Genomic DNA, 27,223 nt, shown 5'->3' with positions numbered 1-27,223 from the left:
ATCCTCAGCAGGGAGGCTTCTAATAGGCATCCTACCCAGATGCTCAGACCACCTTATCTGGCTTTATTCGACGTGGAGGAACAGCGGTTCTACTCCGAGCCCCTTTTGAAAGGCTGAGCTTCTCACATTGTCTTTAAGGAAGAGCTTGAACAACCTGATGTTGGTACCCATGATCTCTTCATATTGATCATTATCTTCAACACATAAGTGAAATGGGAACATAGACGAACTGGTAAATTTAAAATGTTGGCTTGACGGCTTTACCTGTTTGTTACCACTGTAGACTGATGTGGAGCCTGCATAACTGCAAGACACTACAATCATTTGTCTGTTGCGCTCCTGTCCATATGTCGCTCACTTGTGAAAATGACCCACAGATACATTAAATACTCCAGTTGCGTATATTATGTTCTGTGGTGTTTTGTGTGTCAGGTGTTTCTGTTACTTTCTGTACTGGGTTTTTGTCAGGCTTTGATATGTCTTTTCACATTCTGGGTTGTTTGGTCTTTTGTTCACGTTCTTTGTTATTTCATGTTTCTGCCCCCCTTGTGTCAGTGACCCATCAGTGTGATTGCGTCCACCTGTCTTCGTTAACCTGCTTCCCTTTTTTGGCCAATCAGCTCCTTGTCCCTTGTGTCTTGTCCAGGTGCTCATTGTTGTGTTGTTAATTTTGAGTGTATTTAGTTTGCGGTTTCTTTTCAGTTCTTGTCGGGTCATTGTCGAAGTAGATGTGGTTGTTGCTGTTTGTTCCTCATTGTCATTATGAGTTTGATTCTTGAGTTTTCCTGAGCCTATAGTGAAGTCGTTTGTACTAAATTTATTTTGGTTTTGTTTTTTCTTTTGATACTTAGTCTGCAGTTTTTCAATCTAGTTTATTTTTTGTTATCTTCATATTAGATTATTATTTTGAGTACACCCTGCAAAATTGCCTTCCTGCATTGTGGGTCTGCACTCTCTCCCATCATGTTTGGACTTGACAGATTGAACTCAGGTGTGCAGTTGGTGGATGTGCCACCCCAGTGCGGGAAACAGGAAACCCTGCAATCACAGAAACGACCCAAAGGGGGAAACAAAGCCTAGACATGACAGCGTAAGGATCGGATATCTAACCTATGGTGCGCTGTCCTTTTATGACTGAGGACAATGCAATTTGGAGGTGTTGATTCTCAGTCCAACCGCATGTATCAGGGAGCTGTTATGCCATACTCTGAGCTGCACAAGCCAAGGGCAGGATAAAATGATTGTAACATCAGGTCTTCACTTATTTGGAGAGAAAATAATGCTACCTTTGCTTATAACTAAGTCTCTTGGCAATCACACTTTAGCTCTCATCAGGGGAGCAGTGTAATGGACTAATGTGAGTCAGAGGGAAGTCGGAGGTTTTGTCTACAATCCCATTGGTAACATTAGCACATCAACAATCTCTGACAAGCCAACAAACCTCCATTCCACCGGACAACATCCCAAGATGTACTGTATTTGCGTGCATTTTCATGATCGTCCGTGTATAAGAACAGAGAGTATTAAGTAAATATGTAGGAGTGCACGATAAGTGAACGAACAAAAGTGTGAAGGCCTCTGGCTGTCAATGTGCGTGCAGAGGAAAGATACTGAGCGCAAGATAGATGTTGCGATGGAGACAAAAAAGAAGCTAATAGATGACTTCACAGCGCATGGATGCATGAATGAATGTGTGAACGCCTGTGGCTGGCTGTCTGAGTGACTGTGCCACGGCCTGACTACATGGATTTATTCCCATGATTCCATTGTGCGTCATGCACACAACTCAGCCTACTTTTATCCACATGTTAATTTAAATGCATGAGAGCGACGAAAATCTTACCGTCAGCCAAAAAATATTCCACCTCCCCGCTTCTCCCCTCATCCCCATCGAGGGCCTGGAGCTGGTAGACAAAGGTTCCTGCCTTGGCATTAGGGGACACTCCAGCTTGATATGGGTAAGGCTTCATGTTCCACTCAGGGACGTTGTCATTGACATCAGTGATCGTCAGCTTCACCTTGTTCAGGTACCAGTCAGCGCCTAGGGAAAAGGGTAGATAGTGACGACATTATGGCTATTGAAAGTGACAGCTGTCATGTACGTTTGTGTGTACATGGTAGGCGAGCAGCCAGCTAAATCTGGAGCACAGACATGCAGCCAGCCAGCCATGGTCCATATCCGATCATAACATTCACTTGGGGAGATGGGGGGGGGGGGGGGGGGGGTGCTTGTACATTTCAGTCTATCCTGTGGCAGGGAAAATGCGTGATCTATAGAATTTAAGTGTGAAGACTGCCTTTCAAATGAAAAAACAGTATAATAAAGACCTTCATGTGGACTCTTTTGTTCCCAGTGAGTTCGCAAATGTTTACTATTGGGGAATGATAACTCTCATACAGTACTTGAATTCTACTCATCAGACCAAAATTTGAACTGATTCACAGGTTTTTGTTCATGTTCGCCCAGTTTGCCAAGTCTTGGGCAAATTCAGGGCCAAGTCCACAAACAATGAACTGACGCTGACTGGCGTTGATAGCACCTTTAATAGCACTTCATTTCCACCGGCAGTTTGCTCTGTCTTAACATCCTATTCACAAAGGATACTGCGCTAATGATGTACTAGTGCAATCACGCCCACAAAGATAGAAAAGTTGAGTGCACCTGGCATCCTGATTGCCAGACAAGGCAAAGAAAAACTTTGCACCAAGAACAATGTGGCAGCACAACAGCAGAGAAAAAGACTCTTTGACACAGTTCACCTGTTTAAAACTCAACCTAATGTCATTTTTACATTGTCCCTTTTATTTTTTTACGTTAATTTAATTCCTCTTTGATTGCTATTGCATTCAATGTAGCAATGTAAGTTACTGTATTGCATTGCTTTTGAGTGCCAAAACGCACCTTTAAATACAGCCAATTATTCTTTTATTTTTTTAATTATTATTGTCATTATTATTATTATGTCCATTCATTTATTCATTGACCATAAAATCTAAAATCTTGTTGCGATGAACTTGATAGTGTCCTAGATTCATGTGGGCCTCTGATGTGCATGTTTTTTTTTGTTTTGTTTTTTTTGTTTTGTTTTTTTTAAATAACAGTCTGTTATAGTTTTCCGACATTCACCGATGGTGTGCATTCACATGAAGTGTTAACCATTTCAGGCTCAAATAAAGTTGTTCTTTTTTTTTTTTCAAACGTCTTAAAAAAATGCCTCAAACAATATTAATGTGGAATACCTAGGGGACTCTCATATTATTGTTGCAAATTTGCAACGCCTGCCTGGAGAGGTTAAGCAAGTCTGAATATGTTCCCTTTACGTTTGCCTTGCGTCAGCCTTGCACTGAGGAGCACCTGTTTTAGACCAGCTTCCAACAAGGGTTATTTGCTTAACTCAGACTGTGTTGTTATTTGAATCAGCCTTAATGAATTAAACCTTTATCAGTGAGGCTCTTTTGAATATGTAGTGGTGGGCAATATTTCTAAAAACCATTGGTGCATTGTGACACATTCATCAGTATACACCATTTGCATGTGCTTTGAGAATTAGGCGCTCTATTGCTCGACTTTTACCTGTTAGCAACATGCAAAAAAAGCCATGCAAACCTTTTGTGAATCTGGCCCTCCGTTTGTTTGTATATTGTCACCTTGATGAATGGGGCCTTCCAGAGACTAAACTATTTGTGTACAATCAATTAAAAAGTCAATTTTGCATAATGTGTCCTGTTTAATCAAGTCAAACGTTCAGCCATAACTTTGTTTCCTAAGCAATACAAATAAAAATTAATCATGAAATATTATTGTGAGTCATTATATTATTATGATGGTGGTGGTGGTAATTATTATTATTTGCAAAAGAGTACGTATATTTAAAATTCAAGGGCTGTAGCACTTGCTCTCGGTTGACAAAAATGACCCTTCCATTCTTCCGTCTCACTCCAAAAAAGAAAAAAAAAAGCTGAAATAGCCAATGGTGTGTGTACAAGTGCTAGAATACTTTCATCTTCATCAGTTTTTGGAATCAGCTATGTATTGAAGATGATAGATACGGCTTCTTTTTTATTCATCCCTCCAGCGCCACAGCTCATTTGGACACTGAAAGCTCAACTCAGAAAGAAAGAAATGCATTCTCTGATGGCTTTTTTTATTTGCACTTTATTTGTATCCACAATTAACACCATCTTAACAACATATACATATAGGATATAGCGCGAATGACATGCCAGCGCAAACACGCCCAGAAATTTTGAGAGCTCAACTGCAGTCTGCACCCATTTTGCCTCTGATTACAACACAAGGCAAAAAAAAAAATGCTTGTTTTGCACCAAGATCTTTTTGGCGCAACCGTAACACTTTCATTTTTTTTTTTGTCTATTTATTTAACTCCCAAAGCTCAGTGGCACACTAACTAGCATTAGCAGTTAAGGGACCTGAGTTTGAATCCATTTGGCTCCAGTCTCCCTGTGTGGAATTTGAATGTCCTCCCGAGCCCACATGGGTTCTCTCCAGGTACTCCGGCTTCCTCCGACACGCTAAAAAAGCATTCCCGACACGCTAAAAAAGCATGCATGGTAGGTGTATTGGACATGCTAAATAATCCTGAGGTGGGATTGAGTGCGTGGATGGTTGTTTGTCTCTCTGTGCCATCAACTGACTGGCAACCAGTTCAGGGTGTCCCCTAACTAGTTCCCGAAGACAGCTGGGATAGGCACCTGCCAACTTGTGAGGATAAATGGCTAAAGATAATGGATCGATCATTTTTTTTATATATATATATATATATATATATATATATATATATATATATATATATATATATATATATATATATATATATATATGAAATTCAGGGAGGAAAAGTCTACACACTACTGTTCATAAATTCTGTAAATAAAAATGAGACTACAATAAATTATAGCAAAATTTTTGCCTCCATTTTTGTGATATAAATTTCTTACTTGGTGGGAGAAGGTGTGTAAAAAAATTCCAAACGGTAGGTAAAAGTAGAGAATAAGGATAATGTGGTTGCACAGGTTTCAGTATCTGTTATTACTGTCACCATTGAAGGCAATACTGATTTAAAATAAAGTTCATATGTTCTAGTAGACTTTTAATGACTTTTTTGCTTTCTGGCAGAAGCCTGCCAGTTTTGTGTCACAACTAAATGATATTTTGAACTGCTCATAAATACCTCTACCTTCATAAACAGCCCCAAGGCATGATGCTGCCACCACTATGTTTCAGTGTACATAAATCATTCTTCTGGTGATGAACATTGTTGCATTCATGCAAAACACACTGTTTACCAGGGGTGTCCAAACTTTGTCTTCGAGGGCTGTTGTTTTCCAGGTTTCTTTCCCAACACCCCTGATTGAAATGATTAGAATAAGGCTTCTTCTGCTGAGCTTGCTGATGAGCTGATCATTTGAATCGGTGGGTCAAGGGAAGAAACCTGGAAAACATGCAGGATAGGCTTTGGACACCCCTGCTGTATCCCATTCCATTTGACAATGTATGGCTATCTCCTCCTGAATTGTGAACAGCTAAAATTTCTTGTGCCGAGAGGGAGATATTTCCAAATGTGAGCTGTTGAGAGACTTGGTTTCAACTCCTCTAACTCCTAACTGTTTTATGACTAATGAACATGCATATTTTTTGAAAGCTGGAAGGAAGACACGCTAGCACGGGAGAACATGCAAAATCCGTACAGGAAAGCCAGAATTGAGACTTGAACTAAACCTCAGCACTGTGAGGCAAATGTAGAATCAAGTCATCAACATGCCGTCTAATATGCCAACCAAGTGACTCTATTGATTGAAAAGATAATGTTGCCAATGATTACAGTAAATGATACTCAGTTATTCAACCTTTATTATTTCAGTGTATGATGAAATACCAACTATAAACCGACAAAAACTAGGGGTAAATTCTCTTGCAAAACCTCTGCTTCAATTCTCCATTAAGTCTCCCTGGGTCAAACGGGACAACGCCTCAGCCACAGTCTTCTCTAGCAAATCTCTAAAAAGTTACCTTTATCTTCCCGCTGGGGCTCAGTCAGAATGCCTCATGGCTGCAGGCATTTGGTTCCCAGCTCACTTTCCTACTAGAGTGACTAATAAGATTCCCTGAATCCAATTACCAACTAGTGTGTCAGGTAAGAAGAAAAAAAAAAAGAACAGCAGCAGTCACATTGAGACATGGCCGAGAATGATTATCACATACTGATGCTACATATATGTAAAAATGTAGCAACGTGATTTCAAAGCAATGGTCTTGTACATTGATCTTGGCATAGGTTTATTCTTGAATGGTTAAATGTAAATTTGAGCAAATGTATTTTTAAACTCTTATGCAAAAATATGCCAACTGCGTGGGGCGGTTCAACATGCGTCAAACTACCATCACAACCTCTTAAAACGACACACTTAAAATTTGTATCCATTACCACCGAAAGAAAACGAGAACATTACAAGGATATCCTTTGCAAAAACAGGAGGCTTCAAAGTTACTCTTCAGCTTTTCAAAATAAATCAATGTCCGTTCAAAAAATTCAATTCTTCACTAGAAATATTTCAAGTGGAATATGCACACTGCTCAACAAGCGGTCTGTACAGATGCAGTAAAACGCTATTTGATTTATGGAGCAATATTTCATCGAAAACATGTAACCAAGGAAAGCAATGAAAAAAAAAACAGGAGATAGACAGATCAAATAATCAGGGCTCTCGTACCACAAGTGGGGGTACCTTCAACCACTTGATGTTATTTTTTTTTCTACACACAAAAAAACCCTTGTCAAGCAGTGTACTGTGCAGTCAGACACCTAATGCACTTGTGCTGATGCCATTACAAGGTATAATAGGGCAAAAGTGGAGCAAGTATTATAAGCTAAGCCACTATTTTTAAAATCATTAGTTGTGATCTTGTTTCAGTGTGGCATGAGGAAATGTCAGATCTGGTGCCAACTAGTTCAGTGGGCAACCATTAGAGCTTTCACCCCAGAAAAGGGATGCTACACCATTCATACACACATATACAGACACACTATGAGCATAAGAGAATTGGCAAGCACTCGTCATGTCACAGCCTGGCACATGAATACATGATGTCTTCCTTTCAGACAAAGACACACTCACAATCTCACACACCACGTGAGACTTAAACTCCAAGGTGAGTGACAAGAGACCTAAAGTTAACTCAAATCCCATTATGTAAATAGTCACCTGAATGTGACTGCTGGCTATTTATGTATGTTTTAATCCAAGACAAAAGTAGCAGCGTAGAGAGTCCTTTTACTACCTGAAGACTGACCTCCCAGAAAATACACTGTTTCTCTTTGGTGGTTTCCGAACAACAAACATTCTCAGGTCTCATAAAATCAGTGTAAGACCTGACCAACTATATGAATAGTGTTTTCAGGAGAGTGGCACGATGAAAGAGTGGTTCACACATCTGCCTCACAGTTCTGAAGTTCACCGTTTGCTTCCTGCTATGGCCTTCCTGAGTGGTTTGCATGTTCTCCCTGTGCCCTCATGTTTTTTTTTTTTTTTATTTCTCCCGGTTACTCAGGTTTCCTCCCCCCAAAAATGCATGTTAGGTATACTGGACACTTCAACATGCTCTTTGGTGTGTTTGAATGGTCGTTCTTTTTTGTGTGCACTGCTATTGGCTGGCAACAACTTCAGGGTGTTCCCCTCTGATGGAATGGATGGATGGATGGATGGATGGATGGAGAGTGTTTTAATGACAAAAGAGTTACCCTTTTTATAACCCCAACACATGGTCATTCAAACACATTCAGGGTACCTCATTTTTGAACAGGTCACTGGTTTGTCTTTTGGGCATTTTCAGACTACAGAACCTGGATATTTTTGATACAAAAGTTCTAAAAGGGCCTGCATCATCAAAATTAGACTTTTTGGAGGTTTTAACAATGTTACAATGTTGATTTCTCAACCAAACCCCTAAAGTGTAATTTTCCTTCATTGATGCATTTCTAAGACGTCCATGCTTATTTTGCGCTGAGCACTGGCCTCGGTCAAGCAGACAATATATGTGTGAGCGCCAACGGCCAGACATTGTGGTACATAATTCACCCTCGGAACTGTTGTTACGAGGAGTTTCCCGATGGGACCGATTTGATAGGAGGAATGGTTTTTACTGCATGCGCTCTCTTGTCATGTGTTTTGTTTTGTTGGCTCTCCAGTTAATTTGGATGGTAAAAACACTTGTTTTTGGCGTCTTCATTCACTTCGCCTCTGCTTTGCATTACAGATCACTATAAGAGGCATGTGAGAGGCATGGCTTCAGTCAACGAGATGTTTCACTTCCTGGTTAGAAATGTTGGTACCAAAAAAACAAATATTTGATTAAAAAAAAAAAACAGTAATTGAAATAATTTAATTTAAAACAATGATGTCTATTTTAGAATAGAAGAAAATGCCTTTATTGCCATTGTATAGCTTGTATACAATTGAAGTGGGAGTACCAATTGGTGCATAATAAATATGACTAAATAGAAAAAAATATTCTAGAATTTGTGTGAATTTGATGTTATCCGTCTGTCGAAGTTTCACTCAGAGTAATACAGTAAACATAACTCCCTTCGCTAGAGCACGTAAACAAAGATATTCAGAACATTTCAGAAGCTTGAATTTTACATAAACCGACCTATATGTAGCTATCTGATTTAAGGTATGTTGTTTTTTTTGTTTTTTTTAAAGGAGAGATCAGCAAAAATAATCAATAATAAACAAAACATTATAGTAATTATTGTTTTGTTTTGAATGCAAATCACATTGTTGAACAATGTGGGAATTTATTAAAGCATATTCATATGTAACTAAATTTTGAATGTTCTTATTTTTTAATAATTGAAACAAATGTCTCCGTCAAATTTGAAATATAGATTGTTTTCCCATTTTGTGTTGATATTTTTACATCTGAGTCTTGAAGATTCAGTCCCTCACCAGTCATGAACCTTTCCGCACAACTCTGGCTCATGGGTACTGCAACATGCAGGAGCTGATATGAAAAAAGAAAAAAAAAAATCCTGTTTATTCTTTTGAAAACGGTTTACAGTTAGGATGCACTTTGATGAGAAATACAGTATGTTACACTCCAGAGGGTTCACAAGAGAAACATAATAGCTGCAAAGTGTGTGACAGCTCCTAAAAGGATTGTTAGAGGGATAATAACAGAGGGAGGAAGAAGCAAGGGGAAAAGAATTAATCTATCTGCCTGGCCAGGCTTTAAAGTTGCTCTGTAGCGAGAAAAGTTCTGGGTTGGATCCTGACGATAGTTCCTTCCAGATAAATTGCCACTGTATCATGGCCGCTGAGAAACTAATCAATGTTCAGATGGTATCGTCTAAATGTCGACAGCTGTGGTTTATGCAATTTAAGCGTGATCATCCTGCTTCGTAAAATGGAACAATCCACTTGATGAATAATGGTACAGCGTAAAGATTTGAGCGTAAAGCACGGTCATTAATCATCAAGGAAATCATAGCGCTAGCTCTTAACATTTAGTCTACTCTCATATGTTTGCAGGAAGACACATTCCTTGCTCCTTGTTTGTTGGTGTCTTTCCCTAATGTGTCTCTCTGGAACTAGTAGAGATGATTTTACAAGACTCCATCTAATTAGCCTGTTACAGACACTAATCAGAGCCAAGGCAGATAATTAAAGCTTATCAGTTCTGGAATGATAATGAAGTATATATGAGTGTGCACACAACAAGTGAGAGCATGCAGCATATCGTTATCTTGTACAGCAGCAAATATGAGTTCTTTTCTAATCTAGTGTGTTGCACAGCAGCTATGTGTTAAGTCCCCGCTAGGTGCACAACCCAAGACAGCAGACAAAAGATGGAGTCAAATAACAGAAAATGGTAAAGGCGCACGGGCTTGGCCGGATTTCTCTTAAATTTAATGTGATTTTTGCTCTCACTGTGATAAAAACACTGCACGGTGCACAGCAAAGCCCCACATATAACAGCATTTGCCGGCATAATGTCGTATCATAAAAAGGTGGATGACAAGGGCGCGGAGTGTGCTTGGCCGATACAGGCAAATATGTGTTGTGCATGTGTGTCTGCTCCATCTTGCTGGAAGCCATTCTGTTTATGTTGCCTGCTGTTAATCCTCTCCTTGGGTAGTTGCTATATAAAGTTGCTACTAAGTGGCTTGTGGAATAAAGAGAAAAGTTGTCTCAAGTGCCGATGTGCACAAATACTGTGTAGATTGCCAGTGTGCGCATGGAATTTACACTGCCCACGGTAAAAGAACACGCACTGTGTGTGGGATGAGTGATGAGAGTAAACAGTAAAGCAAAGGATCATACACACAGAACACACAGAATATCCACAGAGGCAAATATAGAACAGGAAGAGGCAGAAGAAGAAATGTAGTGTGGCGCATTGAACGTGAAGTTAAATTTATATGGTATCAAGACAATACGATGCTAAAAGTTTGTTTGAAAGAAAAAAAAAAGGTTCTCTAGCTCAGAAAGGACTACACGTGGATAATATTACCCCAGACTTTCTCTAATTATAAGAAATATTAGGCCGTTATGATGGATCCCTCGCTTCTCTTGTACCAAGTGGGGAATCATTTAGATCAACACATATTTGTGCGGAATTAGATAATGTGCATGTGCAAGCAAAAATGGCAATGGCCCGAGTGAGACAGAAATCCAGGGATGGCGTCTCATGTGCAGGTAAATGGAAAGTTAATATCAATTCTGCAGGGGGTAATATTTTGTATCAATAAGCCTTTACCTGCCCACATGCAACCACACAAACACAAGCCAAGCTCTATCCTTGAAGGAGACTGTGCAGATGACAGCTGGAGCTTGAACAGCATGTGGAATACATTACTTTAGCGACCCTGCTGCCACATAATTGAATGTAGCAACAGTGAGACCAAAAAAAAAAAAAATGAGACTAAAAGGGTGTCCGGAACATACATGCCACTGTGCTGTTGTTACTCATCTGAAATTAATTAAAATGGCTGCCAAATTATGTTTTCATAACTGCTGCATATGTGACCAAAGAAACAAATCATTAAAAAATCAGGTAGAATACTTGGACTAACTTAATGGAACAGCATCAAAATCAATGCATTTAGTCAAGTAGTGTGTATTTGTATGCATACACTAAACATACAATCTAATGAGGTTCATCACACAAGTTGCGTTACACACCTTGTTTCATGTGTCAAGGAACTAGTCACAATGTGAGTTTTTTGAAAAGTACGCTTTTATGCAGCATGAGTGAGGAAAGTCTGCATTGTCAGTGTCAGTTTTATTAGATAATGCATTTTCCTGAATATATGTTGTATATTGTGAGTATGCGGTATGAGTAAGTTCCCTTGATCTTTACAGCAAAGACATTTCACATCGGAGGGAAAGCATTTAAAGAAGACGCTAGGGAGCTGAAATTTCACCCCGATGGTGACACCATGTCAAAGTTCAACATTGCACGACTGCTTAGTAATCAGATGACCAGGAGTGTGCCATCCCTTGGCTAAAATGCTTTCAGGTGCACCTTCTGTATGAAATTGAAGTTAAATAAAATTTGATTCATTTTCTGTACTGGTTTGTTTAATGTGTATAATGAACATTTTAAAAATTACACCACTTTAGCGAATTTGTATCGTATAATCGGGTGTGCCTTTACATTCAAAAGAGTCTGTACATGATGTTGTTAGCAGCCGCGCTAGTCTTGTTTGCCCAAAATGTCATGCGGTGTGGGATTTTGGCCATTTGATTTCGCTATACTGTGTTCAATTTCCACTTTCTCACAATCTATCACAGCATTTATGATGTGCTGCTGAATCTCGAAGGCTCATCACAGGCACATTACAGTTGGGCTCGCCGTTCGCCATGGCTGAGAGTGTGTTTCATCCGAGCCTGTCACCTTCGAACGTCTTTCCCTTGCATGTTTTATGCCAGTGGGCTTTGAAGCTTTCCTGTCAGGCCCAGTTCGGGGGTTGGTGTCAGGGCAGCTGGACATACTGCTCTGTTTGATAGTATGACTGGTCAGCAACTCATTCACTAATCCATGCCGTGTACCAAAACTAACTTTTATAAATGAGCTTTATTCACTCACACATTGCACAGTGCATAACACTACTCTGAAATGCAAGTAAGCGGGCTCTCATTTTCTAATTCTTTCACACACACTTATTCATTGAGCATAATAAACAGGTATGCCCCAGCGGGCATTGTAGGTTAATTAAACACATGGCTTAGCTTTAGAGGAGTTGTTGCTGGAGAATGTGGATGCAAAGGAGCTTTCTAAAATAATCTTTCTAATTCTAAATGTCAAAATGTCGCAGAACAGGCCTGTTGACCATCATACGCCAGTATTCGCTGTGATGGAAATCAATGAAACCGCTGCCATGCACATTAGCTTGCTGTTAGAATCATGCAAAATGGACATTAAATCCCATAAATCAAATGGACCAGAAGATATACCAGGGAATACGTATGCTTCCAATCCCACTACAAATTGCCTCCTAGTTTTGATAAGCTCTATTCATTAGTGTCAGGGTTAGCTGTATTTACACTGGTTTAATATGGCCGACACAGTTTTTCATCCGCCATAGTAAATGTTTTGATTATATAAATATCTTGTCCAGTCTCAATGGCAAGCATGCGTTTGCGCATCTAGTCCCCCAGCATTGTCTCACAATGAGTGTCAGCAAGTTACTTCAAAACTGTAACACATTATATATTACTTATTCCTGTCATCTCAGTAATTAGTTATATTACAATATTACTGTATTTGAACAATACTACCGTGTTACTTTTATATTACTCTCACCACCATACCTGGAAATATGGATTTGTCATTCTAAATGTAGCTCATTATGCTCATTACACATCCAGTGAAAGGTCACCTTAAGCCTAAAACCAGTACAAATCATTTAATCTGTATTGTATTGTAAACCTTTAAACTCAAGATACAAAATATATTTTTGTAATTTAATCCCTTTACAGTATTACTTAGCTTCACAGCATAGTGATGCGTTGTTTATGCTGTAGGCAAAAAGAGTCAGTGCATTTCACAATTTCAATGTTAATATTCAAATTCAAGATCTTTTGGCAAGGTTAGAGACATATGTTTCAAAAATAGATGGTTTCAGTGAGGCTACCGTTAGTAGCTAGCCTACATCATTTTTATTGTGTGTAACTTACTGTTTAACATGAGTGCATGCTTCTTCTTGATACACACTTGACTATTTTGAATAGCAATTGTACAGTGAAAATTAGCGTTAGCTTACCTTGGTAGTTGCGACAGGGATATTACTGACAAAGGTTTCCATATGCTGGTGAAGCGGCAGTATATATTCTATGTATGACATACTCCACCACGAATCTCCTAACCTCTTGAGGCCGAAGTGGAATCCCTCAGCGAGAGAGCGCAATCATCTACGTGTTTCCTTTTCGCTAACTTCACGTTACTATTGCACCGCTCTAAATGGTTTGTCAAATTACTGGTCCTATTTTGCATAGTGGCCAGCTCTTTAGGCTTCGTGCCCAAAGTGCGCCTAACGATTATATGCTTCTTGTCTATATCTCTGATGAACTGAAAGTAATGGGCATATATGTACATATTGTCAATCTGTTTTCTGCTGCTGCCACATTCATCTCTGCTGTAGTAGATAGTAACAATATTTTGCCACAGTCGTTTCACTTTTTGTCAAATTTGGGGGGAACAAACATCACTTTCAGCCTTAAAATGCATTGTCATGCATCGCGTTACTCTCATTTGTAACAAGTACAATATTATTTTTTTTTTGTATAATATATTACACTACTGCATTACAGCAAAAAGTCATACACTACATTACTTACATTACTTTTGTAATACATTGCCCGCAGCACTGCTCACAACCATCCAGATTTGTCCACAATGATCTTAAACAGGGCTTATGTGGCAACCCGGAATGGAGTTTCAAAGTAGCCTACTACTATATGCACAATTGAGTACTGTATTTATTTATATTTTTATATTCTTTATATTTCACAAAGTAAAACAACCATTAAATAGCCTGCAGTCTCGTGTAATTATGCAGGCAAAGGGGAACACACAAAAATCATACAAACAGATAGCAATTAACATCAATTGCACAATCCAAGCTACGGTGAATATAACAATAAAACCACATAATATGCATGTGCAATTAATAATCTGTGGCTCTTTTTCTATTAGGATGATCAGCAGAGCATGAACACATTAGAATGAACATTTTGTTTTCCTTGCCTTGATGGTTGGCTCATGGCTATTTATTTATTTTTCTTCATGCTTACTCATAATGAGAATATTCGGACAACAGCAGAAGCTCAAATACAAGTTCTTTATAACCGCAAGGTATTCATTTAAATATGTGAAAATTCATTTTAATGAATAGAGTCTTTTTTTTTCTTTTGTTCAAAAATATAAGGACCTTTTGGAGACCAGCCCTCTGTCAAGGTTGCTTTGGCAATACCCCCCAAAATGCTCTGGGACAGAGTCATAATTCTTTTGCATGTGTGAAATCCCATTGATGACTGTGGTTTAACACATGTATTTTATAATTAACTAATGTGTCTATCAAAACCCAGTAAGACTTGACATGAAACATGAAAATATCATTAAAATCATTTAAAATTATTATTTGAAAAATGTTGTGTTTCAAATGCACTTTTCTTATGATCATTGTTCCATTGAATAAAACAGTAGGCTTTCATTTTCTTCACATCCAAACATGAAAAAAAAAACAACTCCAGTATGTTTATATGACAACATGTTAATGTGCACTTGTACATTCTTCTATAAACGCACCCTCACTCACACCAACTCACTAACACACACTCACACACACATACACTTATACACCCATACAAATACATGTGTGTGTAAATATAACATAGTTAATCCTGATTGTTTCACAACCTTTATTATCAAATAACTGATTTAACGTATTTAACTTACTTAACGTATGGCTATACAGATGCACACTCAACAGGTTGACAACAGTGAGGTACTGGGGCCCGAGGAAATTTTAAGCATAAGGAATGGTGAAATATATAGTTAAAGCAACCTTCTTTAATTAACTTCATTCAATTCTCACTTTTTTTTCCAAAAACCTTAAAATGCATCCCTGGAATTTAATGAGGTAAGTATCTGGAATTGAATGTCTTGAAGAAAAACGAAAACAAAAACAACAAAGTAAAATTATGTCCCTGGCATTGAATGAGTTAACTGAAACATTATTCTATAGACCAAAAAATGTTCCCACATCATGAATAATCCAGCCTGATGAAACTTCTTTAACTGTCATATGCTTCAACAAAAGGAGTGGACATTTACACTGAAAGATATGAAAACAGCGCCATACAACCAAATTAAAAGAAGATTGATTTTGATTAGGTTAATTCCAAAATTACAAATCCTCTCAACAAAAACTAAATTCACAAATCCACTGATTTATTCTCCAACAACATAGTGATTTCCCCCCCAAAATGGTTTGCAGGCATTTTATGTCTGATTCTGACATATTCTGGGTGATAAATCATTGGTTTATATATATATATATATATATATATATATATATATATATATATATATATATATATATATATATATATATATATATATATAAATCATATTTTCTGGACTATAAGGCGCACTGGTATATAAGGTGCAGCAGCAAAATATGACCAAAAAAATTGATGTTTGTCACAAATAAGCTGCACTGGACTATAAAACGCAGGTTATGACATCAGATCTTTATCCAAAAATAGTATATCAAGTTTATAATTTGTTTTAGTTATTTTTGTCTTTATTGCCATTTAGTTATTTTTTTGTAATTGTAATTGCCAATGCTTGTAATTGTCTGCCAACAGCAACATCCTCTTTTTTTTTTTTTTTTTTTTTTTTAGTAATATATTGTTTTAACGTTTTTTTGAGCACAGCCATTGAGCCGCATGTTTTCAGTTCTATTTGATAGTTGTTCCATAAATTGACACCTCGAACAGATACACAAATTAGCTTGCTGGTGGCAAGCAAAAAAAAAAAAGACACAGACAAGCCACACTGGACTATAAACTCAAACATGAGGAAAAAGTTGCGGCTTATAGTCTGAAAAATACGGTGTATATCTGTGTGGTCTGCAAGACATGAAAATTAGAGGCAGTAAAAAGCTCCAAACTTCTGAGCTCAGCACAGGCAAGGCACCTGAGGAGAATGTGGTCAGCTTCCCACACACCCCACACAGATCACCTCCAGTAGAGTTATGATAACCTTAATTGGTTTATATAATGATATGCCAAGCTTGGAAATGTTAATTAGCCCCATGAACCCTCAGCTACTTTCAGGGTAATTTCACTACCTTCTATTTTTATGTGCTTATGCTGGTCATTAAAAATGTGCCTTATATGTTTGAACCTTTTTTTTCAGGGCCCTGCAGATCTTCTGACATATGATAATATTGATGAACCAAAATGTATGTACGTGCTGCACCACAATCTGCCACCATTATCGTCATTCAATAATGCAAGCACAATAGTTGTACACAGGAGGTATATTACATTTGTTTTAACATTTTGTAGATCCATTATCTACAGTACAAGCACTTTTTTTTTATTTTTTATTTTTTTTATCAGCATCATGAATAAGGTGGGCCTGAGTAATCCTTTTCCGATTGAAGTCAAGGTACACTTTAAAATGAGCACCACATTTATTGATAGCCGCTCAGTCTAAACCTCTATTATTTGTCATTAAGATTCATTCAAAACAATACAAAATATTGAAAAATAGAAAAGGTTTTGAGAGTGTGTTTGTGTAACAACTCCAACTAGAAATAGTGCAATTTCTGAAGAAATTGCGTGTGAAGGTGAAACCGTTGAAGGTTTGGGAGGTGAAAAGTGGAATTACGTGGAACGATTGAATGGTGTGAATCTGTGAAGAAATATGAATACAAAGTTGAAAAACTGAATAAAAGTTGAACTGTGGAATTTGAAGATGAATGAAAAACTGAAAAAGTTGAACTGGAGAATGATGTGAATCTGTGAAAAATTATGAATCCTACAAAGTTGAAAAACTGAGAAAAGTTGAACTGGAATAGAGAGCAGAGAACATTCACTAAACATTGATAACTAACATAACTAACATTGTACAATATGTTACATCATATGCTCACATGACTCTATATTAGCTTAGAATAACATAAACAACACAGGCAAACATACCGTACAATGATAGGAAGAATGAATTCAACCCAATCGTTCCAAAATGTGCGTTAGGTAGGAAAGGGTTAATGGAGCCGAATAGATTTGAGTGGGCGGTGACGTCACTCCCTTACGGCGTAAGGATCACATTGGCACACACGGCAAACCTGAGACAAACACGCACTTTTTGTGGATGAAACTTTAACGTGAATACTAAAAGTGAAGTATGAAAAGTACAGTATATCTGCCTTTAGCAATTATACCAAACTTAGGTGCAATAACAACTTAGACATTAATGGACAAAGTGAAGCAGTGCAAACGTAAACATGTATCCAAAACCACGAACGGACAACATATTCAAACTGTACTTACATTCTCATGGACGCACGGAATAATAATGAAAGGAATTAGATAATCCACAGAATGATAGAAAGCAGAAAAAATGACTGTCCGTTACAACGATACCTGCCGACTGACCCGTGAAAGAGCAAAACAACCTATGATAGTGTAAACAGAGTCCTGATTGGTAGTGCAGGAATGAAACACAACTTGTGATTAGTTGCTAGGCGGTTGCTAGGAAGACCACATGACCACAGGAGAAACATGTCCAGACGTAAATAGTAATAACAGAACGATTCAAACACGAAATCGTTAAGTATAATCAGAAACTTCTTAACAACACCATTCACTTAACATTAGACAATTTTTACGGTACAAAAACTTGAATTGTAGCTGAAAGTTGAACTGTAAACGTGAAACGCGATTTGCCCGAACCAGGACACGGACATGTTGAAGATGACAACTCTACCACTGGGCCACTGGGGGGCAGTGTAAGACCACACTGGAAAGCTTGAAATATAGGGAATGAAGTATTTTTGAACGTGAATCTATGAAGAACTACGAATAATACAAAGTTCAAAAACTGAAAAAAGTTCAACTGTGGAATGAAAAGATGAAATGAAAGTAAGAACAGTTTGAAAAGGCTAAATTCTTTAAATATGAATAGTATAAAAAACGTCAATTGTAGGAAAACGATGAATAGTTGAACCTTGAAAAATAAAAAAGCACTTCACGTGAATATGTGGAATGATATGAAGTTCGAACGGCATGAATTGGATGAACTGGGAAGGAATTGAAACCAAAAAAAAATACTGAATGAACTGAAAAAAAACACTGAATGTGTGAAAAGACACAGCGGGGATCGAACACACGAACATGTAGTAGATATACGTCAACAGAACGTCTGAGCCACGGGAAATGACGAAACCGTGAACGCTTTAAAAGGAAGTAGGAAGAACGCTCCAATCACTTAACATTAGGCCGTTTTTACGGTACAAAAACTTAAATTGTAGGAAAACGATTAAAAGTTGAAACTTGAAAAATAGACCCGCACTAACTAAAAAAGACTCACACAACTAAAAAATGACGCAGCCTGGGATTGAACCCACGAACATGAAGTGCGAATGCCGCACACAAATCCCATGCGCCACCGAGACATAGGAAATATCGAAAACGTTAAAGTTTAAAAATAAAGCACGAAGACCAGCCCATTCACTTAACATTAGGCCATTTTTACGGTACAAAAACTTAAATTGTAGGAAAACGATGAAAAGTTGAAACTTGAAAAATAGACCCGCACTAAACATGAATATGTAGAATGATATGAAGTTTGAACGGCATGAATTGGATGAACTGGGAATGAGTTGAAACGTACCTAAAAAACGGTCGGAATAAAAAAAATAATAATAATAATAAAGGTGGAGAAAAACATAAGTGTGAAGGTTTCACCTTCACACAATAAGCCAAAACACTTGCAACAATCCAAACTCAGATTCCCCGTAAGGATCTGGGCTCTCTTTGTCCCACTCCATGCAGGAGATATTCTAATACGTCAAAATTCTAATTCTGGGGTCTATAACTCAAAATGTTGAAAGAGCCACATTGAATATATAACATATATTTAAAAAAAAAAAAAAAAAATCTGTCTGGAGCCACAAAAAAATCGAAACCCTCATATAAGCCTGAGAGTGAAGGCAACACGTGCCTTAAGTGTCTATAGTAGCTATATTAGCATCCTAACAAAATGATAAGGTAAGATAAAATATTTCCATATAACTTGCACACAGAGCGAGACATGTTTTGTGTCCCTTGTGCAAAACACATAAAACAGTATTTTTCATAAGTCATACCTAAAATTTACCCAAAAATCAGCAGTGCCATTTGTCACTAATCCAGTACACTTTATGGAAGGTTGTCACATTTTCATGTCGTCTTTAATTCAATTTCCCTACGACATATTTTCACAGTCATGTTAGCATTTTTATCTGCATCTAATCTGGCAGACGGCCATGTTTTTGTCACAGAGCAAAAAAGGAGCAGGCTTTTTTAATGCGAAGTGAAGAAATTAGTGAATATTGTTAATGTATTGATTCTGAAGTGATCATAATAGCGCTAAATATATCAAATGAATTGAATACACATTTTGCATCGTCTGACATGCAATGCTTGTAAAGGGTGATCCTGAAAATAGACCCGTTCATTGATATTGCACATAATAATTTGGTGCGCCATGGTCACAAATAGGAACAAATACAAAATACATCGAGCCCCCACATGAATGAGTCCAGGCAGGCACTAAAATTGCAGTTGAAGCAAGCCAAGTGAAAGAGAAATCTGTGTGGACTGGTGCGCTCACTGTGAGGCAAGAGAGCAGCTCGGTCACTGGGAAACAGTTCTTGTGCTGAAAGCGACACCGGTGACAGATGCAACAGGTGGAGAAGGGACTATATATCTTCTCTTTTACTGCTTAGTTTGATGCTTTTTATGGCCACTTGGCATTAAAACGGGCCATCATTTTTCTACCTCATGGGCACGTAGACAGAAAGCAGCCCAGTTAACTGAACCAAGACCTTTCTCTCCATAACGTGTCTCTTTAAAGGGAAAATGTTTATAAAAAGCCTTGCTGTGTAAAACTATCACACACTGCGTTGCAAATCTATAAATTCTTGGGAAGTAGATTGATCACTGTGTAGATTTGTCGAATATTCATTATTACTATTATTATTATTATTATTATTATTATTATTATTGTCATTATTATCATTATTATTATTATTATTATTATTATTATGTTATCTGCACAGTGGAAGACTGGTTAGCATGTGTGCCCCATCATTCAGGGTTCTATTCCAGTTTTCCCCAGCCTTCTTTGTGGAGGTGAAAGCGACCATAGTGAGGAAAAGCGGCTATAGAAAATGAATGCATGGATGGATGGATGGATGGATGGATGGATGGATGGATATTTCCATCAGCAATCTTGGTTGTTTTGATTTTGACTGGATGTCTGCACAATAATTGCTCTCAAAGTTTTATTATAGTACTTTGACTTTTTTTTTTTTTTACTTTATTTAGACCTTTATGAAATAAAATTTCCCTACATAAAAAAGAATAATGGTAGTTTATTTGTAGTATTGTCATATCTTTATTGTTCAAAACTTTGTAAAAAAAAAAAAAACATGCTTCAGGTATCCCCTCCAAATTGAAAAAGCTGCTTATCATTTTACGTGTTTTATTTGCAAAACTGCTCAGCAAAAAATACAGAAAAAATGAGCCTCGATGTGAAACATTTCCTGTCATTCGTGTGCATTTTAGTGTGAATTATGTAAACTTAAAAAGCTGTTGTTCAATTATAAGATGCCTTGAACAATGGAAATATTGAAAGAAACAGTTTAAAAGATCAGTTGGGTAGACGTCACAATAAATAACATCAAGCCTGAATGGAAGGTAACGTATGCTACCAAAATGTGCATAAGGATATGGATTTTTTTTAACTCGTAACTTCTGCCTCTTTTTAGCTCTTGACTGGCAGGTGAAAATAATTGATGCAGATATATGCAAGGTTCTATTGTGGAAGTAGATACTGTATGTGCATGGGCAACTGGGTCCAATATAAGGTTAAATTCATTGAAGGGCTGCATCAGCATTCAAGTGTTGTATCATTAGAATTTCGTGATATACATAATTAGATGGGACAGTGAAGCACACTTTCTATTGTCACATTTGTGGTCAAACAATGTCCCAGCTAACTAAACAGACACTTGATACTGAGATAATGAGCACTCAGGCATTCATACAGTACAGTCACATACCACCAACTACATTGCTTGACACGTGCCAATGTAGAATCAAGCACCTTGTCTTATGTACACAAAAGCGCACGCACACACTCATGCATGGGGGTTGTTTTAGTATTTGCGAGTTCCACTGTGCACGAGTCGCTAATTAGTCACATTATTAGTCAGAGTTTTATCAAATTATGTCTTTTATGTTCACTCACGTGTGTCTTACGGGTGCAATGATGAATGTCGCAATTAGGCATGAGTGTGACCGTGTGTGTACTTATGTGGCGTCACTCCACTGAATGTTTGCTACTCTGCTCTGCCCATGACACTTATGCACTGTGGTTTAAAATCTGTTATTAGTGACTTAACTGAAACATTTTCTTTCTTATTTTTTTTTCTGATCATGACAAACTCAATACAGTAACTTTTTTTTCCCCAGTTTTTTGTTTGTCTTGGCAATTGTTTTTATCTAAATCAACCTGAATTTACTTTAAGGGGATTGGACTGTAGCAATGACTAAATCTATTTATCAATGATATCATAAAATACACATGCCCAGAAGCTCTTCCACATGCTGTCAGCTCTATGGCCAGCAAAAAGGGGTTTAAATTTGAGCGCTTCTGCTTTAAGCAGAGTAACCGGAGGTTTAGTGGATGATGAAACACACAGACCAATTATATGTGAATTAAGCTATCCTAAATAACCTTACACAGTCAATCAAATGTGAATTTCAAGCAGTAAAACTATAGTGAGGAGACAAGCATAGACAGATGACGAGAACTGAAGCAAGTGACAGAGAATACTGTGCAGCAGAAAGTTTCAAAAATGACAGATGAAGGGAAAGAAAATACAGAATAAATCGCTCCAAAAAATTAAAATGTAATGGCCAGTCATTTCTGTTTGTGCATTCAAAATGGAGGACATATTAAAAGCTCAAGAATGAAACGCCACTATGAGACCAAACATAAAGCTTTTTTTTTTTAATGTTTTCCCCTTCTTAAAAATAGAGTTTGCAGTTTAAAAAACATAACTGTTTTCTACGTGAACACTATCTATATGACCTAAGTTGAATAATAATGACTTTATGAAAACCACCACACTCTGTCCCCATCATATACATCTAACTTAATTTCAGACTGTATTACTGCACTGTTTGGTTCACTTTAAACAAGCCATTCTTTGTTTCTCACTTTGGGCCGTACTTTTTAAACAGCTGTGACACAACAGACGAATCTTGCTGCAAACGAAACAGCAAGGCCGAGATTCCCTTTCGAGGTGGTCTTGGTGTGCTTCCAAACATTCTTGTTACGGTTGAATCCAACTCACATCTGACCTGCACCAATATAGATGGACCTTTTGGGCTTAACATGCCACAGTAGTCAGGCATTGTGCAAAAAAATAACTTCAGTTCATACATGATCCTCAGTCTCTTGCACAGTACCTTGGATGGGGACATTTTTTATCCCTGCATATTTCAAATATTCTATACAGTATTTTTCTCCATTCATTATTTGATTTAGTTTTCTTTGTAACTGCATGGTTGAAATGACTCATTTAGTTCTGTATAAACCTGTGAATGTCAGCTAAAGTCTATCTGAATCTGAATAGGTTGAATTTGCTCCATTCTGTTTGCACAAAGCTATCTCTTTACCACACATACATTCAACATTTCCAATACCTTCTTCCCATATCCTGAGCATACAGATTATTGAATACATGAGTTACGTGCTCAAATAATATAACTTGTAAATGTTTCCATCGATAGTAGACACAACAACTCGGCTACTTAAAAGTATATCACAGTAAATGGACATTCTGATCTCCCGGACCTTTGCTTCAAGTAATTTTCTGGACGCCCTTAAATTTTGTTTGAATTCCCCTGCCATATATAAAAGTAGCCAGATGCTTCTTTGTCGGGGAAAGCAAATGGATGAGCGACTCCAATGCTCTCTCCAGCTTGCACTTGCCCTGGGTTGCAGAGGGAAACATAGCTCGGAGAGAGTCAGTGAAGCTACAAATAAATAACTCCGATTTCCCCAAGGGATGAAGTGTCGGAAAGGATGGCAAGAATGATGCAGGATTAAGTTTGGTGTTTACCAAGAGAAGAGAGGAGAAGAAACGGCAGATGAAATAGGAGTTGAAACCATGATGCTCTCTTTTATTTCAGCCAGAAAGGTGCGCTGCTCCAACAGGCTTTCTTTCGGTCATTTGTCTCTATCAGCAGCCATCTCATAGTGTTAGTGTGGGCCTGAGAAGCTATCTTTCTTTCTCTTTCTGGTTTGATGATGGGGAGGTAATTTCACTTTTGTGGCAGCGTGACTCTAATGTCGAGGTGGGCGAACGCATGAAGGGATGGGAAAGAATACATCTGGATGGGAAAAAAAGTCTGAGAAAAGCCGGCCTCCACAATGGCAGTCACATACAGAATCGTCAGCTATGTGTTTGGAAAAGAATGTACAACTAAAGGATTTTTATTGTTTTTGTTTTTTTTGTAGACATTATCTTAAATATGAAGGTAAATGAAAAATTGTAAAAATTTAGGACATATAGGAAACATATAGGACCAATCAAAAATTTTGAAAACATCTTGAAAATGGGTCTCGAAAACAGTAGGAGTTCAAGAAATTTAAGCTATTAATTCAAAAATGAACAGTGAAAGTCATTCCAGGTGATAAAAGCATCATCCACACCATAAAGCTGACTGAGGGAATACTAAGATGTACAATAAAGTTAACTTGTCAAAAAGTGCGTACTTTGAAGAATCTTATTTTTCCTGTGTATCGTTATCTCGTTATAAAACATTTTGTTTAACATATTTCTTTATATGTTATTTCCATCGTTAATTCTTCACAATGTCGTGGAAAATTCAGAAAAGTTTTTAAATCATGAAAAAATTGTGGGCTGCAGTATTTTACTCTTTGATAGGTGTATTGAAGAAGACGTTTTGCTGTCCGTTTAAATTTTCTGCCTACGGGGATATGTTGAGATGCTGTGGGTGCCCCAACCCAGGTTCGCCATCATGCTGTAACGGGATGAGGTCCAAGCGTCACCGCCATGTTCATTACTGAATTGACTCCGAATGAAAAGTCACGAAAGACAAACTTCTGGCAGATGTACTCTTCTCCAACTGTGTTCCATTGTAAAACTGATCAAGAAAGGACACCATCCAGCAAGTTGAAGCCACCCACTCTGTTCAAGCATTGTGTTTGTCCAAGAAATTTGAACGGTCGGTTCGCTGATTTTGCCTCATGCTGCGGTACCCCAGGATATCAGAGAAGGTTCCACAGAGCACCCCACTGAATGACAAAAGCATTGGCAGTGTCAGCCAGGCCCAAAATCTTTTAGAGACCCATCTTCTTCACTGGAGTGTGAAATTATTTGAGCTCCCTGCTCATTATAGGATTTTAGAATGCATTATAGTTAGAGCTTTTATGGTGTGCCGCAGCATTAATTCAATTTGCCCCATTCACGCTTTCGTATTATCACGCTCAGTTCACGCTACAGGGGGAGGAAGTCGCTGAGCAGTGCACACTGGCCTTATCTCTAAGGGATATAAACTACACTACCCAGCTCAATCAGCTCCTTTTAACCATTCGTCCACCATTCCTCTTCCTTTCCTCCACACGCCGTTTCCTGTGGCAACTTCCATCTCTTTCAACCCTCTATCTCGCTCTTCATTTCCCTCTGAGCTGATGATTGATGGCGGTTGTGCTCAAAGCCCTTTCGATATCTTTCCATAGAAACATAAACGGGCGCGCAAACATGCAAGCCTGTGCACGTTCAGACACACACAGCCAGACCAAGGCTAAACAGACGTTTAATAGAAAACAATGTACGACTGAGGCAGAATGGATCTATCACTGTAAGCAGAACTTTGTTCTTTGTTTCTTCAGTGCGCCAAGGAATGTGCCAATCCGCGTGCACCCCGACAATGCGTGTGCCATTGTGCAAATGCGCAGTTGTGTGCTGAACATTGCAAACGCATCGGAGTGGAGCAGCAGCAGGAGTGCAGACTCTGACAGTGTTGCTTCAACTTAAATACCGCATGCTTGCATGAATGCACAGTGACAAAACGCACAGGAACACCGTTTAGCCATTGTCTGCGCTTGACTATACAGTACACAAAGCATGACGCACTCTACTTAAGTTGCGTGCATTGTGCTTTACATCAGCATGTGACTGATGTGTGGCTTATGGGAAATGGCAGAGGGACTGAGGCGGCGAGGATGGGGATAACGTCCTCATTTAGACAACTAATCCACTGAGCAGCCTGTGCTACGAGGACCATCATCTCCTGTCATTAGCGGCCAGCAAGATTAAACAAGATCAATGTTTATGACCCCGTGAGCAAGAGACAAATGTACTATTAAGACAGCTGGATCATTATTTTTGGTATTATCTGTCACCACAACTATGGCTATGCATGGTAATATTGAACATATGTATGTGAAAGCTATTTCATCAACTTCAGGACAGCACCAAATCTATGATCATAGAGTTTCAATGGACATGTTATGTAAAGTTCTATTGCATAAAACAGATGAAAAAATTCTCAGATTTATGTAGTTATTCTGCCTTGCTTGTCTGTTTCCATTCTAGGGGTGCTGTTCGCAAGTCACGCTGAGTTGCTGGCCGACGTAGCAAATGCTCACACGACCAACAGCACCCATGAGCCTGCACAAACATGAATCGGGGATATCACAAGTGCTCCTCACACCTTGTGTGCAGTGCGCTGGGCTTCCTACCCTCACAACTACCTGCGCTTCCCCTACCTCCATTTTCGACCTGACCACCTGCAATATGATTGGATGGCACATTGCTGGAAGTATATGACAAGCCACTGTAGCGCTTGTGGTTACACCAACCAGTTTACTTCAGTATATATATATATATATATATATATATATATATATATATATATATATATATATATATATATATATGTAGGTGGGGAACGAGGGATTGCCCTCGGCGTAATGGCCCTGGGACGCCAACACAGAGTGGAGCCCGTAGCTGACCAAACACGATAACAGATTTATCAAATTAATATCAAATTAATTACAACCTCCCAATACTCTTGTTTTCACCATATTCCTCATGCCGTGCTTTCTCACACTTATGTGTGAGGTGGAAACTGCTGCTGGCAGTACAGTCAAACAGTTTGAACAAGACTGGCGAGACAATCAGTCAGTCAGCTCACGGCCACTCCTACAGGACACCTGACTGGCTCTCGGTGCAACATCGACCAATGAGGACGGGAGTGGATTACAACTCGCGGGCAGGTATGGATTACAACTTTTTGGGATACGGCTTCCGATCAATGCATGACAGGCAGAAAGATGATAATGAAAACCAAGGTATGCATGTTTGTACATGGAATTACTGAAATAATTTACAGTTCTGCAGCAGAAAGGGCAGAAGTAATTATAGTCAATACTGTGCAAATGAAGAAAAACCGAGCAGATTCCAATCCTTCACAATGAATAAGTGGAAACGTGAAAAGCTTGCCGTTTTCTTCTTCCTTTGTTTCGTTTCAAGTAAACGAGTTTGAGAGGACTGCAGCAGGCTTTGTCCTCAGCTCCAGGTCTTGATCGTTAATGTGGGGCAGTGGCGCGTGTCTATGTGTTTCTACGGCAAAGCTGGCACGGCTAACGACACAGTGGCATCCAAATTCCATCCTTCTCAGCACATCATAGGGCACTACAGACCATATGGTGTGATTGGATCACAGAATTAAAGCCCTACTCTGTCGAGGCAAAGAAGCAGAAAACCACTGATGTTCACCAGCTAAAACCAGAAACAAATTTAGAATTGACTGTGCCAAAAAAAAAAAAAGACATTACCACAAACAGGGATGGGCATATAATTTTAACATCATATCA

General features: G+C 38.4%; 1 protein-coding gene across 1 annotated transcript in view; it reads right to left on the bottom strand.

Annotated features, from left to right (window-relative positions):
* LOC148422079 (neural-cadherin-like) overlaps positions 1–27,223 on the bottom strand; it is a 119,243-nt gene that overhangs the window by 72,465 nt on the left and 19,555 nt on the right. The window contains exon 2 of the mRNA XM_088416960.1: positions 1,844–2,041. Coding sequence (XP_088273086.1) covers positions 1,844–2,041 — 198 coding nt within the window. The remainder of the gene's footprint in view (positions 1–1,843; positions 2,042–27,223) is intronic.

This window comes from Hippichthys cyanospilos, chromosome 6, assembly GCF_059441005.1.
Source record: "Hippichthys cyanospilos isolate Australia breed blue-spotted pipefish chromosome 6, RoL_Hcya_1.0, whole genome shotgun sequence".
Taxonomy (NCBI): Eukaryota; Metazoa; Chordata; class Actinopteri; order Syngnathiformes; family Syngnathidae; genus Hippichthys; species Hippichthys cyanospilos.
The sequence above is the reverse complement of the archived record's forward strand: the minus strand, read 5'-3'. Positions and strand labels throughout refer to the sequence as shown.